This window comes from Lacerta agilis, chromosome 7, assembly GCF_009819535.1.
Source record: "Lacerta agilis isolate rLacAgi1 chromosome 7, rLacAgi1.pri, whole genome shotgun sequence".
NCBI classification, from domain to species: Eukaryota; Metazoa; Chordata; class Lepidosauria; order Squamata; family Lacertidae; genus Lacerta; species Lacerta agilis.
In genome coordinates, this window is record NC_046318.1 from 22,044,290 (window position 1) to 22,060,305 (window position 16,016).

The window sequence follows — 16,016 nt, forward strand, 5'->3', positions numbered from 1 at the left end:
TACTATGTCAAAGATAACAATGTTTCATTGTGTTGGTCTGAAACAATGAGGAAAAGGAAATTTTGACAAGTGAAATGTAAGCAATTTTGTCTATGAGGCTTTCATCTTTGAAATCTAGTTCATTTTTTTCTTTTAACATGGCTAGTGCCAAGGAAGACTCTGGAATGATAAGACTCCTCAGAGTGATTCTAATTCAGTTCCTTGCACTGACAAGAAGGCCTTTCAGCTACAAATATTTTTCCCGTAACTATTACACCTTCCCCCCCACACACTTCTGTCTTCCTTTTGCCTATTACTAATTAAGTAATATGATGGGGAAACACTTCCCTCTTCTCATTTGAACTCTTAACAGGATAAACCAAGCAGGCAAACACTTGTCTTGACTAATTTTCTGTCATTAATCTTATTAAATCAGAGCAGGATTGCAAGGATAGCCTCAAACCACTACGGCACTCAAGAGTTCTTAGCAGACTGCTGTCTGTGAATAAAAGTGGAGGGGACCCTATATAAGCAGTGGAAAGATTTATGAGGTTTCCCCCATATAATTCTACATACTGTATAGATCTGCAGCAAAAGTATTCGTTGCTTGAAGGGCTGAGATTAACATAAAAAAGCAATGAACAGTCACATTAATCTCCATTTTTGCTATCCTTGCCTGAAATTGTCGTGATTTGCCTATTCTTCAGAGTATTTGCATTTCTTCTGTGTAAGCTGCTTTGGGTGTTTTTTGGGGGGAAGCAGCCTAGAAATGTTTTAAAGGAGTAAAGGGTTCTGAAAAGTCTCACAAGCAAGAGCTACTTTTCAGGATGTGCAAGGGAGCAATCCTAGAGGTACAAGAAACTGGCGTAAAGCATGCAGGCATAAATTAAGCCAGATCCAAACCCCATTCAGCAGTGAGACTGGTTGCTGCTGCTCTGATCACGGTGGAGGAAAAGTGAGCCTTTAAAATAGTGTTCTGTGCCAGGTTGCTAGGTCATATGACCAAGCTGAGTGGTCTTAGGATCTAGCCTAAGTCTCCCCTCTCTGGTCCCATTCCCTCCACTCATCCAAACACTTTTTGGAGGCTTAATACCAGCCTCAACTCAGCTGAGATGAGCAACTTAGGCTGGCGTTATCTTTGGCTGAGCCAGGTTTGGGGGGTTAATCATAGAATTGCAGAGTTGGAAGGGACCCTGAGGATCATCTATTTTAACCCCTTGCAATGCATGAATATGCAGCTGTCCCATACGGGGATCAAACTTGCAACCTTGACATTATCAGTGCCATGCCCTAACCAACTGAGCTCTGGCGTAACCAGAGGTTGTAGTGTCCTCATGTTGACCAACATTTCCTAACGTGCAACCTCACCCCGTTCTAAGAATATTCAAGACAACTGTTGTTTTTTAAACAATCATGTGATTCGTCATTGTGATGATGACTGCTTCAAACAACAGATAAATGTTGTTGAAGGCTTCTCTAATTATGGAAACTCTGCAATTAAGTTATTCCATAGAGGAGATTACGCTGCCAAGCCCTGCCTTACAACAGAATAGAGAATGAACAGTAATAAACTATAACCTACACAACTATAGATTTATATAGCTATAAATCTGCACCAAGAAAGTGGAATCAGTCTTGGAATCAGACCTGGAAGAACCAGGTCCACTTAGCAATGAAGCTTCCTGGGCCAGTCACTATTTCTCCGCATAACCTTTCATACAAGATGTTGTCAGAAGAAAAGGAGGGGTGGGCGACCATGTATGCTGCTCTCACATATCAGCTGCGTCCCACACAGAGCCTATCCAGACCCATAGTATCAAAAGGTCAAGTAGCAGGCAGTCCAGACAACATTCTACAACCCCTAAGACTCTGGCTGGATATAGTGCCATCAGTGACAATATGGCACATTGACTGACATTGCCATTTACCAGCCAGAGCATGGATTCCCAAGAAGTTAAAAAATAATAAATAACTTCAATAGATTTTGGCTGTGTTCCCCACACGGTTCAGGTGTGTGGTTTCTTTATGTAATGAAAATGATGGGAGGGAGAGCACAGGCATGCTGGTAAGCCCCTTCTCCTCCAGTGCAGAACCTTCCCCTTGTTTACAGGCCTCCATGAGTTGAAGGATGAACTATTTGTGGAGGCTGTGCACGTGGTTTTGAATCCTGGCTTGCTGTAAACAAATGGAAGGTGATGCACCCAAGCAGCAAGCCTTGCCAGTGCTCCTCCGCTCTTCCCTCACATGACCTTCATCATGAGAAGAGACTCAGCACCTAGATAGGACTGGAGAGTAATCCTTATCAGATTGAAATCAAAGGCAAAACTTCATTTGACTTAACATGCATGGCTCGCTACTGTCATTTCCCTTTTATAGGAGGATTGAAAAACGGTCAGTTGCAGCTGGTGAACACATTGTTATAAGAGCTACATATCACGTTTTTCAGATTTGGGGGGTTAATTACTTTTTCCCTGTGGTTTTTTTCTTTGTACTTTCTCTTTTAGTAAGTATTAAGCAAGTAGAAATTCTATCTGAACATCAGATGAATGTGATTACCGTACCATATTTATTTCCTGTCTAAACTTTGCCCCATAATCAGTTTTCTTATTGCATCTGTTGATTATCCACAAAACAAAAATGCAACACAATGATGGGGAATCTCTCTCTTTTTAAAAAACATGCAGTAGTCATGCATGCATGTTGAACTGCAATCTGGTCATTGTCTTCTAATGTGTTTATCTTGTGGTTAATAGTAGTTGAGCTAACCTGGAGTGTTAGCATGCACTCAAGATTGGGTTTTCATTTTTGTCGTTTGCAGAACAATTAAGCATCTTTGAACATTAACAAGGAAGGAAGTGTGCCATTAAAGTGGAGGTTATTTTCAAAATCAGGACCTTCATTCTGGTGATAAAAATGGCCCATGCGGAACTTTGTGGTGTACAATAATATTCTGTTGTGCATGCACTAAACTCCAGTGAAGTGGCTAATCTGGCTGACAATTGGTGACAAACTCACTAGCCTGAAAAATTGCTTCCTATTCATGCTATGCATCCTTTTACTTGTAGCAGACATTTCTTTATTTCAAAGTGCTTTGTTTACAAGTATTTACTGCATTGTTTTCCCACTGGCATCGAGTACTGCACACAGTATTTTGAAGTGTATAGCATAGTTTAGTTTATAGTACTTTGGGAAATGTGTTGAGCTACTGAATAATTATAATCTCTTACCATTCATAATGAAAAGTTATTTGAGGAATGAGAAAGCTTTTTTTTCTGAAAAAGGGGCCGAAATCCACTTCTGAGGTCTCTGTGGGTTGTATCCCATTGAGTTCCATCTGTGGTTAAGTCTTACACAAGGACTTCTGCTTGCAGAGTTGGGCTTTCACCCCATCCACTCCCACCATGTGCCCCCTGAAATTGGCTTGGGTGGGTGGGAGAACCCCCAGAACACCATGCGGGGGGAGGGAAAAAGGGAGAAATCAAGTCTGTTTGGGAAGCTGAAAGGCTTGCGCAAATGGATTGTTCATCATGGCACAATGTTCAATTCCAACTAGTGGACCCAAGTTAATCATGTCCATTGTTTTAAATGGGTCTACTCTTGAGTATAGGGATGTGGGTGACGCTGTGGTCTAAACCACAGAGCCTAGGGCTTGCTGATCAGAAGGTCGGCGGTTTGAATCCCCACTACGGGGTGAGCTCCCATTGCTCGGTCCCTGCTCCTGCCAACCTAGCAGTTTGAAAGCACATCAAAGTGCAAGTAGATAAATAGGTACCACTCCGGCAGGAAGTTAAACGGCCTTTCCGTGCGCTGCTCTGGTTCGCCGGAAGCGGCTTAGTCATGCTGGCCACGTGACCCGGAAGCTGTATGCCAGCTCCCTCGTCCAATAAAGCGAGATGAGCACCGCAACCCCAGAGTCATCCGTGACTGGACCTAATGGTCAGGGTTCCCTTTACCTTTACCTTTACTCTTGAGTATGGCTAATGTTGGACTCATGTTATTTTTATGGTGATCTTATTTTGAATATGTTGGAGTGGCAAATACTACACTATCAACCTATCTGGAATTTTGAAACCAGGGAGTAATTTGAAAAGAACAGTTTTAAATTATCATGTTTAGTTCTCTCACTGAGAAGCAGGCCCATAGGAATTTATGAGACACATCAGGAGTATATGTTTTTAATCTTCAATATCATTAAGCGTTACGTACAGTATTCTGTGGATTGATCCTGCTTTAAATTACTAAAAACCTGCTTTAAATGTTAATGGTGACAACTTTCCCTAGATGAGGTTCTGTTTTGATCTAGCATGTATATACATTTTTTTTCTCCCATGAGGTTTTTGTCCTGCTTCTTGAGCAATCTTCTGAGTTTGTGTTATATCTGCCTTGGATCAGGACTCCTGCAGAGAAGATCCTTCTGCTCTGTCAACAAATTCTGAGCAGAAAAGTAGACAAAAGTTAATGCTGACTGCTTTCTCTCTGTCTCTCTACTTTCAGGAATATTTCATAGTGTGTTCAAAAATGGCTGCAGAAAATATTATCATTAATATGCTACTTTAATAAATTCTTGGAAGGAATTAACATCATTTTTCTCCAGTAATCTGACTAGCAACTGTCTCTACTTCTCTGTTATTGAAAACAAAAAGTGGCTGCATATTTTTCTGTCTAGATTGAGCCACCCTTTCCTTGCTCCTGTTGCATCCAGCAACTACAACATCCAACTGACCACTTTTACCCTTTTATAGTGGTGATGGTGAATAGTGAGTTTCTAGAAAACTCAAAGCATGAGGTCAACCACTTCCAGAGAAATAAAAAGGCAGTTCTGGTCCTTTTACGGCTGCAAAGAGTTTCTTTATTCCCTTCTTCCAGAATTGACAAATAACTACCTGTACCAGGAAACTGCCATCTGATGGGGAAAATCCATGGCATGCTATGTGTGTACAGGATTTCTCTACAGCTGTACACTGTGCGTACAGGATTTGTCTTGCCTTGCATACTGGGGTAGGAGTGGATCATTCCCTAATCTCCGTTTTCTGCAGATTATTGGAATGTTTATAGTTCTGCAACAATGAATTATATGAATGTACAGTATAGTAAACATTTGATCATACATTGTTTTTAAAATATTCTGAAAATTGAGTCCCCACCCACCCAACCTCAAACACAGATAATGATCTTCTGCAGGCAAGCAAAATTTGCTCTTGCTTCCCATGCCAGTGTCCTAGCTATGGGCCTGCCTGGCATATGGTTGAGGGTGGGACTGTTTGATGTTCCAATAAGTGCTCTGTGAGACCAAAAAATGCTTAGGGCCCTCTGAGCTTAAGCCTGGGAGAGAGAGGGGATTTCAGCCTTATGCAAACATATGCACGCCATTTGCTCATTCTGTTTGTAATTCACCCCATGAGCATGAGGTCTACACACCTCTTTTGTTCCATTTCAGTATTTAAGACAGGCTGTAACTTGGAGTGATTCCGTGAACAGACCATATGCTGGTCCACTTCACAGAGTCAAATTTTCCCTCTTGCAAAGCCCAGCATGTGGCTTTTAGGAAGGATTCTATGAAGTCTTACGTTAATGTAATGGTGTGAAAAACAAAGGAGACCACACTTAAAAGTCAGAAAGCTTGTTTTTAAAATAGTTTGATAAATTATTGTGAAAGCAACGTAGAAACCAACTGAAGAACATAATTAGACAAACAAGTTTTTAGTCTGATGTTGAAAGTGATTGTAGAAGTGTTTGATCTGAGCGCATTTCAAGGCAAATTGGAGATTGCTTGTAGCTCTGTCATCGTTAGACCTGGGAAAACAAATGTACAAAGATGCTAAGTATCATCTTTATTGACTATGTATCAAATGATAAATGAATATACTTTTTGTGTTTTGTTGTCTCCTTTATATCTCTAGCCTATATTACACATCTGTTTTGTAAGCATCTAATTTCTAACTACTCGGGCATAAATCCCACTGCTTATCAGTGTTAGTCTGTAGCAGTAAAAACTGTATTTTTGTATCATATTAAAGAGTAATGTATTTATTGTGGCAAAAGATTCATGATTCATGCACCTCTGGGTTATTTGTGGGGCATAGGAATTCGTGCATTTCCACCCAAAAAATATAGTCTGCCCCCCCCACAAGGTCTGAGGGACAGTGGACCAGCCCCCTCCTGAAAATGTTTGCTGACTCCTGATCTAGTGCTTCTTCAGGTACAGAATCCTGTAATTTGTGTCCTTATATATATCTACTAGCAAAATATAGGACTTGATGCACCTAACGAAGTGGTGTCCAGTGCCAAAAGCTTATGCTGCCATTGTGCTTCCGCTCTGGTAAAACTTCTGCCTCTGCTCCTGTGGCCTGAAGTGTACATTGCCCTGGAGAGAGAAATAACACCAGTCTTGTCTAAGAATCTGCGCACCAAATGCTGCTGTGATCAGACTGGTAAAGACATTATGGGGTGATGAAATGTTTGTCATCTTTGCAGGTGGGAAGGCAAGAATGAGAACGAAGTAGGTCGATGCAAAGAAACTGGCAAGATCCATGTGACAGTTAATCACAAATACTACAGGCCAACTGAAGTGGTAAGCAAAGTGATTCTTTCAGCTTTACAGAGGAATGTAAACCAAATTCAGTCACCAAATTGCTGCATTTGGGCAGCTGTTTGCAAGACGGTTCTAACTGCAACTACTCCGTTTGCTTTCAAACAGGTAGCCATAAATTCCTTTTAATTACCCTCTCCATGCAAAACAGGGATAAAACTCAGAAACCAGAATTACTGGATATTTCATGCATAATTTAATCCATTTTTGAATTAGCAAAAAAGATGTGGACAGTTTCTTTCTTCCAGGTTGTTGCAGGAGAATAATTGCTTGAGACAGAAGTAACGATGGGTGCGATTTATTACGTATTTAACATTTGTATTTTCAAGTCTTATTCATGTATTAAAAGTTTAAATTTATATGCTTATTTTCTGCAGTATATTCCAGCAACTAAATACATGGGAAAACAAGAAAGGAGAGGTAGAGGGGGTATTCAAAAAATAATAAATAAAAAAATCAGTCTAGAATATAAGACCATAGAATTTTTTTTTATATATTTATATTCATCCACCTGCTGTTTGTGAATATGTTAATGGAAAGTCACTGAAAAGTCATAATTAAGACATTTCCTTTCATGTGCTGGAAATAAATTCTCTTAATTAGGCCAGAATGCTTCCAATCTATCCTCGTGAGTTTGGAAGCACTTTAAAAACTGTCAGTTGTTGAGAAGAACACAATTATTTATATGGCTCTTCCACAAAGAAAAGAAAATACATACTTGGCCCTAGTAATCCTGATTCATTGTACTTCCATTGAAGTCAATCAAACACTAATCAATCAGTTCCATCTGCTTATGTTGATGAATGATGGTATGAAGGTTTCCATAGCCACCAATGTGCATATTAACATTTTACAGTGTTTCATTCTAAATATTCATCATTCATTCAGCCGGATAATATGACCATTTATACTGGTGGTCACTGAATCAGCCTCCTTAGTTTGCTGTGGTAGATCATGGTGCTGGAAAACAGTACAGACTTGGCATTTTAGACAGTGATAATTTCATACGTACTAATACAGCATATGTAAACCTATGACTCAGAGCTGTTCTAAGAATTTATAGACTACTTTCCCATTGTATTGCTTTCCTTGGCATTTAGAATTAGGTTTTCAACCTTACTGAGCCAAACTCTGCAAAGTACATACACACATTTTCTGAAAAGCCAGCCTTTTTTGCTGGTTAGAAGAATAGTCAGGTTTCGGTTTAAAGGTTTATCTAAAACTCTTCAAGCTTTTCAGGGGGTTGAGGGAATAAACCATGGTGAATGTGTTAATAGGAAACTGCTACAGTTTGAGCAGTTTGACAGTGTTCTCGAAGGGACTAGCATGAGTTTGGTCAAACTGCGGGAGGCAGCGAAAGATAGGCATGCCTGGCGTGCTCTGGTCCATGGGGTCACGAAGAGTCGGACATGACTGAACGACTGAACAACAACAACACCACAGTTTGAGCAGTGCTATCCAGCACATGTATTGCAGGAACATAGCTTTAAATATAGATATTGATATTGATATTCCTGAGCCACTGCAATGATAAGGGTAGCATGTCACCCAACCCCTGAGTAATCCTTTAAAATATTGATCCACATACCAATCGAAAGATAAATTGAAATTCTCAGTGGTTAGTTGTTAAAGTAGCTAAGAATATTTCCCAATATCTTCAAGGCAAGCGTTTTCCAGAAACACTTGTTTCTGGCCTACACTTACAGGGGCTTGATTCAGAAAATAATACGTCTTAGCATTTCTGTAAAGTGTAGGGTTCTGTTAAAAGTACTGTATATTTTCAATTAAATTTCTGTTAGATTTGCCATGTTTCCTGCTTAGCTGTCTACCTCTGTTTCATTATCCTTCATTGAAATGCTTGCCTTTTTTTTAAGGGGTCATTTAGAACTGAAAAGGTAATTTAAATACTTAAGAGCATTTTCATATTAAATGTTCTGTCTCTGAATAATAAGGATTTTCCCTGCACAAAAGACCAGTTATTCATGCTGACTTTCAGATTGTCCCATTTTTGTTGTCTATGTCCCAGTTCCCTTTCCCTGCCGCTTACAAATCTTTCACTCCAAATAAAGTTGTAGCCCTAAAATTTGGCATATTCTCAGAGGCTTTTCCCACAAGCGACAATATTCTAGTGCTTGGAAGAAATTGTATTTCATTTTGTCCTCACCTTCTTTAAAAATAAGTCAGAAACTGGATGTTTCACTATTAATTGAGGGAATGGATAGTGCCATTACATGGTTTGGCAACTAAATATCACTGGACTTAGGGTGCGTCTAGGTGGAGTCTGTTCTGTTCTCATGAAAGAGAAGATAAAAAGTTCATGTTTAGCTTATTGGTTGCATCTTTTAAGGCTTTCATAATGTGGGAAAAGTTTTGTAGTGGAAGTCCCACACTGAAACAAATGCATCTCCAAAAATATATGTGAGATGTTGGATACTGGAACTGAGTTAATTGAGTATCTTTAAGCTTTGTTTCAGAGGGATGTGGGTGGCGCTGTGGGTTAAACCACAGAGCCTAGGGCTTGCCAGTCAGATGGTCGGTCGGTGTTTCGAATCCCTGCAACAGGGTGAGCTCCCATTCCTTGGTCCCAACTCCTGCCTACCTAGCAGTTCGAAAGCACGCAGTGCAAGTAAATAAATAGGTACCGCTCTGGCAGGAAGGTAATAGGAACACCTATTTTTGGTGTTCATCTTTTAGTTGGGTGGAGAAGTATATTTTCCTTGTTATTGGTGGCTGGTGGATGAACCCTTTTAGAACTATGTATGTTTTTATTGCTTTAACTATATTATGGTATTGTTGCATTCTTAACTTGTAAATCTCTTTTTAAACTCTATCTGTAATAAGTAATGACTAAATTGAAATAATTATAATAATATTTGTAACTGTTGAATCTAGCTACATATGCATATATCTGCAGTTAGTGTGGGGCAGTTGCTGTTTATTAAATAATAAGATTTTGGTTTGTGTCCTTCAGCATTTCATCTAATCACTATATCTGGAATTGTAGATCTTCCTTTTTGATGTTGTATAAATACTGGATGTGGAATAAAGACGGAAGCAGAAAATGGAGAGGAAGGGGATAAGCATTGTGAAAAAGAGAAGAGCATGTGGGTTAGGGGATGGAAGGTGGGTGTTTTACAAAAAGAGAAAGCAGGATGGGCAGCTAATTCCTAACTCGGAGGCTTTGTGTGCATGGAAGTTACCTTTCATATTTGTTCCCTACTAGGCTCATTCATGCTTCCTCTAAACTCTCCCCAGCTCTTTCCTCCGGCTCAGACCACAGATTACATCATAGCATAGGGAAAGTATGACTCAATGGAGGAAAGAAATCATGATGTTCAGACATTCTGTTTAAAAGACTGTTTGCATACAGAATTACCAGAGGTGGTCAAGTTGTTAAGAGCAGGGCTGTAAATACACAGTGATTACGCAGAATGTTATATTAGATTCAGAATGCAGGCTACTGAGAATATCAGTTTTCACTCTTGAAAACAGCAGCTTTCCTTATGGCTGCACATATTTGCTTGAGGGTGTGTAAGCAGCCACAGGAAATGCTGAATAAGGGCTTCAGGTCATCATCATCTGAAGCCCACCACCAAGAAAGCTTAGGCTGGTGGCAGATGACCAGGACAGCACAATTTCTGTAGGCACAGCCCACTGTGCAATTCCCTTGCTAAGGTGGTCAGACTAGCCCAGGCATAGGCAAACTCGGCCCTCCAGACGTTTTGGGACTACAATTCCCATCATCCCTGGCCACTGGTCCTGTTTAGGGATGATGGGAGTTGTAGTCCCAAAACATCTGGAGGGCCAAGTTTGCCTATGCCTAGACTAGTCCCATCTTTTTATATCATACTTTGCCTTGGGGGCAGAAAGGCAATTAATGAATTAATAATAACACCAGCAATAATAGTTCAGTGCCATATTCTCTCTACTGCTTTCTAGTAGGAGAAGGATAAGTTACAAAAAAGTAAGAAAATTCTAATTTGCATAATTTAAATGGACCATAGAAGTCAGCATTTTTAGTTTGCATCTTTTCACCTTGATATGGAATGTTATTTTGTGTACAAGGCCCATCCAACCCTGATTATAAAATGGTATTCGAAATGAGAAATCCGCAATCAGGTTTTCTATTTTCAACATTTGTTAGTTGACTGAGGCGGCAATTCTAACCCCATTTACCGGGGACTAAGCCCTACTTCATCCAGGCTAGCTTCTGAATAGACATGGTTAGAAAATTGTTTTTTTTTTAAAAAAAGATTGTTAAAGGTTAAAAGCACATCTCCAGATGTGTGTCAAGACATATTTCTGATGAGTCCTGAGCTTCACTCCTGACATGCCTCTCCGACTTGTCAGATTTTTCTTTCAGTCAGGTAGTCATCATACTAAATCAATACTTCATAACGGCTTAACCACCTCAAACTAGTCGTGTTTGTCCACTACTTATGTGGTGTTCACTTTCCTAAAAAGAAGAAAGAAGTGTATGTTTTTAGGACCCACCTTGTTTTTGGGGGGTGTAAGTTGTTTTATATCATTTTTGATATTGTTTTTAATGCTGTTACTCACCCTGGGACATTACGGTGAAGGGCAGGAAATAATAAATAAATGTTCATTTTCTTATATTGCTTCCCTCCAGATCTCACTCCTCCTTCCTTTTATATGGAAAGGACATGTTGTTGGAATGTTTTTGACAGTTCAATAAATCTTTTTCCCATCCTAAAATTATATTTTTTTAAACCTTTCTTGGCTTATATCACATGCCTAGTCCAGTATCCATTTCCTTCATTTTCTATCTGACAATTTGTTTATATGTTAGTAATACACACACACACACACACACACACACACACACATCTCTTCTTTATAGCTTTCATTAATCTCTACATCCCTACTTTACCACACTTGGCCTCAGTTGCCCTTTTACTTCTTCATACGTCACCAGAATAAGCTTTGCGTTTTTACCCTCTTTGAGGGGTGCGGGGGATGGTTTTTAATACACAGCTCTATGTTTCCCAGACTTCACAAAGATTCCAGTAAAAAACTCCTCGGGGCGTATCATATTCCTCCAAAGTCGGCTCTGCTCAAGTCCAAAGCATTTGTGGCAGTTCGTACTCTGAAGAGTTATGACTCTTCAAAATATAATGAAACTGATCACAAAATCCCAGTTCTTTTCTCCCACTTCCGCACCCCCACCCTTTTCCATACATATCCCATTTCCTGCATTTACATTCCAAATGGGCCATGAGTCTGAACATAGTTCAAACAGCTGTACAAGAAATATCCACCTTAATTGTTTAAAGGTCCATATTCCTATAACTGTGTCTATATAAAAAATAAAAAATAAAAAAAATCCTTCCAGTAGCACCTTAGAGACCAACTAAGTTTGTTCTTGGTATGAGCTTTCATGTGCATGCACACTTCTTCAGATACACGAAAGCTCATACCAAGAACAAACTTAGTTGGTCTCTAAGGTGCTACTGGAAGGATTTTTTCAATTTTTTATTTTGTTTTGACTATGGCAGACCAACACAGCTACCTACCTGTAACTGTGTCTATATGCAGCCCATAATGTCAGGGCAGATCTGTGCATTGCACTACAAAAAGAAAACCCCTTAGCGTTTGTTGTTCCACAACTAACAGCCTTTGTCTTATGACAAAACCTTCTTACCTATAGAGGAAGATCCTTATGCACTTTCTTTTCCCAAACCAGAGGTTTATGTCAACATCTGAAAATCACTACTTTAGTAAATTATTACTTTTTATTGTCTTTCTCGAGTGAATCACTGTGTCAGCCAAAATATTTATATCATTACTTACTTTAGACTCAACAGTAAGCTTCCTCCAGAGTTACCTTCTTGCCAATCTAAAAGGGATCTGGGGTTGTGTTGTTTTTTTCAAGCTCGGGATAATCATAGGGTTGCCATATCCCAGCCCACCCAACCCACAGGTAGCCTAATTTGCATATTATGCCATTTGTTTGCTGGTTTTGCAAACCAAGCTACGAGTTGGAAAATGGCTCTGCATTTTTCAGCTGCTTTTCTACTCCAAACCGCCTCATTCGGAAGTTGCTTAACAACCAGATGGTTGGGCTTTTTCTGCATGTTACATGGAAAAGTTAGTACAGTGTGTATTTAACCCGCAAGTCTGTATTGTTCTCTCATCCGAAATAAGCTAAACTGTGTAGCACTATCTCATGGCTCCTAACTGCTCGGGAAAGTGGAGAGTCACACACACACACACACACACACACACACACACACACACACACACCTATCTATCTATCTATCTATCTATCATTGACTTTCCCTTGTTACTGAAAGACCTGACTTCTGTCTTATACAGAAGCATCTACTGAGGTGCTTCATAACTTTCCCCTCACATCATTTTTACTATTCTGACTCAGCCCAACGATATCCAGTCCTGAGAATCCTGGAAGATGCCAAACATTGGAATCATCCTGCGCTGCCCTGTTCAGTTTAACCAGTTGTTGCCCTTTGTTTCATCCTACTTCACCTCCACATTTTTCCAGCCACTCGCACTGCTGACCTTGCCTCCTGCCCCCACCTCTTCTTGCCCCCGCTGCTGTCATTCTTGAGCTTTTAAAACCAGCCATGTGTCATCTGTGAACTCCACGTCTTCATTGATCTTCCTGAGAACATCAGCTTGTCCCTCTAAATCTGCTATCTGATCCTTTCCAACTGACAGCTCTCGGCCTCAAAAAGGTGTACCCTTACTTCCTCGGATTTAAGTGGAAGCCACCTTGTCCTCTAAATGCAGCATCTCGTTGGCCATGCAGTTGTTACCTTTTCCTTTATATCAAGGAAGCTGGCTAGAGCAGGTAGTTATTAACTCCTTTAAACAATCTGAAAACGGAAGAGATAGAGGAGAGGTGACATGTCTATTTACAACGAAATAGCGAGAGAGGTTCTGACAAATGCCCAGCACAGCCTTTTGTTTTCATTGCTTGTTCCAGGGGCCAGTTAACAGCCAACACAACAGGGTCTTGGCTAGGAGACATTACCCAGACCTGGGCCTTCCCGTTACACTTAATGACAGCGAAGAAGTGCAGCGGATGTTGTTAAAGTGGACAAGAAAAAAAAAACACCCATCTTGTATATAATGAAATAAATATAGCCATAGTTCCACCTATTTTTCTGTATAGTTAGGGCACTTGAAGCAGCGGCTATCATCGGGCATATGGGTGGGGCTGAAACCCTTACCAGTTCTGAATTTTTGGTTCAGCTCTGATGAAAAGGAGAAGTGTTTTAATAATCCAAAAGCCACAGTAGGATAACACGTTTTAGTATGGGCCACTAGAGTGTCAAATAAATAAGGACCGCTATGTTGCCCACTATTCTGTGACGTTTTAGTTGGTCCTAATACAAGTTTTACTCAACTGTAGCATTTGAATTTGTTCTAATGGACTAACACAGCTACCTAATTTTTTGGTATGCTTTAAAATGGAAATGATTTGCCTATTTGATCAAAGTAATGACTGGCTGGGGATTTCTTGTTCATTGGGGATTTTTGAATGGTTTGTTTCACTTGCTTGCATTAATTGATTTTGTTGCTTTTGGCCAAATAAGGGCTGATACAGAGAAGAAGACTTTTCAGGATACCGGGTTCACCTCTGCAGCTCCACTGCCAGACCCTTATTTTATTTTATTATTTTATTTAATTTTATTATTTTATTTTATTTTATTTGTCTTACTGTATTTATGAAAATTTCTATTCTGCCATTGTTAAGAGAAAAAACCATTGTGGTGAACCATGGGTGGCATGATCAGCTCAAAGCCATTCTGTTAATTAATAGTGGTGTTCAAATAGGTTTTACTCAGAGTAGCCCTACTGAAATTAACTTAGTTATGTTCGTTAATTTTAGTGGGGTATACTATACTTGGAATACAGCTTAGTTGAATACCACCCTGTCATTATAAATTACAACACCAATAGAATCAGTATTTTCCCAACTGTGTATTAAACAATCTTCAGTTGCAATGCATAAAAGTTATAGTCATTTCCCCCCCTTCAGGTTGTCTCTCAAAAACATATTTTCTACATATCACTCTCACATGAATACTACTTTTAGCCATATAGACATTCTCTTTTGATTGGAATTGTCTTGTCTTATATATATATTTCTTCAGATACAGCTTCTAAATCCCTACATTTTCTGGCAGTGTTTCTCATGATCCTAGAATCTGTTTCAGTGTGTTGAGGGGATTAAGAAAGTTGACTGTGATGATCGCATAGTTAACAGGGGAAATGCGAGGTATTTGTAAAACCTCAGGTGAGTGATGTGACCGAGTTTGCTCTGTGTGGTATGTCGGTAACTATGCAACAAAGCCTGCCAAGCCCGCTTGTGTCACTGCTGAGTGCGTGTTGTGACATTTACTCTTCACTCCAAACAGTCTTCCTGTAGTGCTAATCCCGTGCGGTTAGCACAGCCTTTTATCCTGCACGTAGTAAAGGTTAAAGATGCTACACGAGATTTTTCTTTCTTTCTACAAAGGTATGATCAAGTTCTCTACCCCCACCTTTCCTCCTGTGCTTAAAAAAAAAAGTTACTGCTGCATTGCTGTGGGTCCAAAGAATCATGAGGAGAAAGAAAACAGCTGCTGAAACTTTTCTGCAAATGCTTAACTGGAGTTCTTCTTCCTCGGTTTCTGCATAGCACACACAGGAACACCATCTTTGGATTTCCTTTCTTCACACAACACTCAGGTGCGAGTTCTTAACACAGCACTTCCATGAGTGGAAATAGGGGTGGACTTTGGTATCGTGTCATCCTGAGCAAGGACACAATTGGGTGCCCCCCCCCCTCCAAACACTTTTCATTTTCACAATACAGTCATGCCTTGGTTCTCAAACGTAATCCATTCTGGAAGTCCGTTCAACTTCCGAAACGTTTGAAAACCAAGGTGTGGCTTCTGATTGGCTGCAGGAGCTTCCTACACACAGATGTTCAGCTTTCGAAAAGCATTTGAAAACCAAAACACTTCTGGGTTTTCGGCATTCGGGAACCAAAACGTACAAGTACCAAGGCGTTTGAGAACCAAGGTACGACTGTAATTCATTTTGGTACAGTTGCTTTTTTATGGATCTTCTCAGTAGGTACCTAGGTACATATAGGTGGTTGTTATTGTTTTGCACACATACCCCAGCTTGGCGCCCTGTGTGGAGGAACTGGCCGCACTGACCTAAATCCAGCCCTAGTGGAAGGGCACCTTTAACCCTAACCCCACAGTGCCCATTCAAGCTCAGTTTAAAAGGGAAGACCATATTTTAGAAACAAAGCACTTACTTGATCTATAAAACCCAACCAAATTCTTAACCCCAAGGTTGTGGTGCTGGAAGAGACTCTAGGCAAGTCATCCGTTAACATAAGCAGTGATCACCCATATTGGCTTGCAGTGGCTTTCGGCAGAAGGCCTCCTGAAGAGATGAAGTCAAC

At 40.1% G+C, this 16,016-nt stretch overlaps 1 protein-coding gene across 1 annotated transcript in view; it reads left to right on the forward strand.

Moving 5' to 3' along the window:
• Positions 1–16,016, forward strand: part of GMDS (GDP-mannose 4,6-dehydratase) — a 255,966-nt gene that overhangs the window by 185,112 nt on the left and 54,838 nt on the right. The window contains exon 9 of the mRNA XM_033154463.1: positions 6,454–6,550. Coding sequence (XP_033010354.1) covers positions 6,454–6,550 — 97 coding nt within the window. The remainder of the gene's footprint in view (positions 1–6,453; positions 6,551–16,016) is intronic.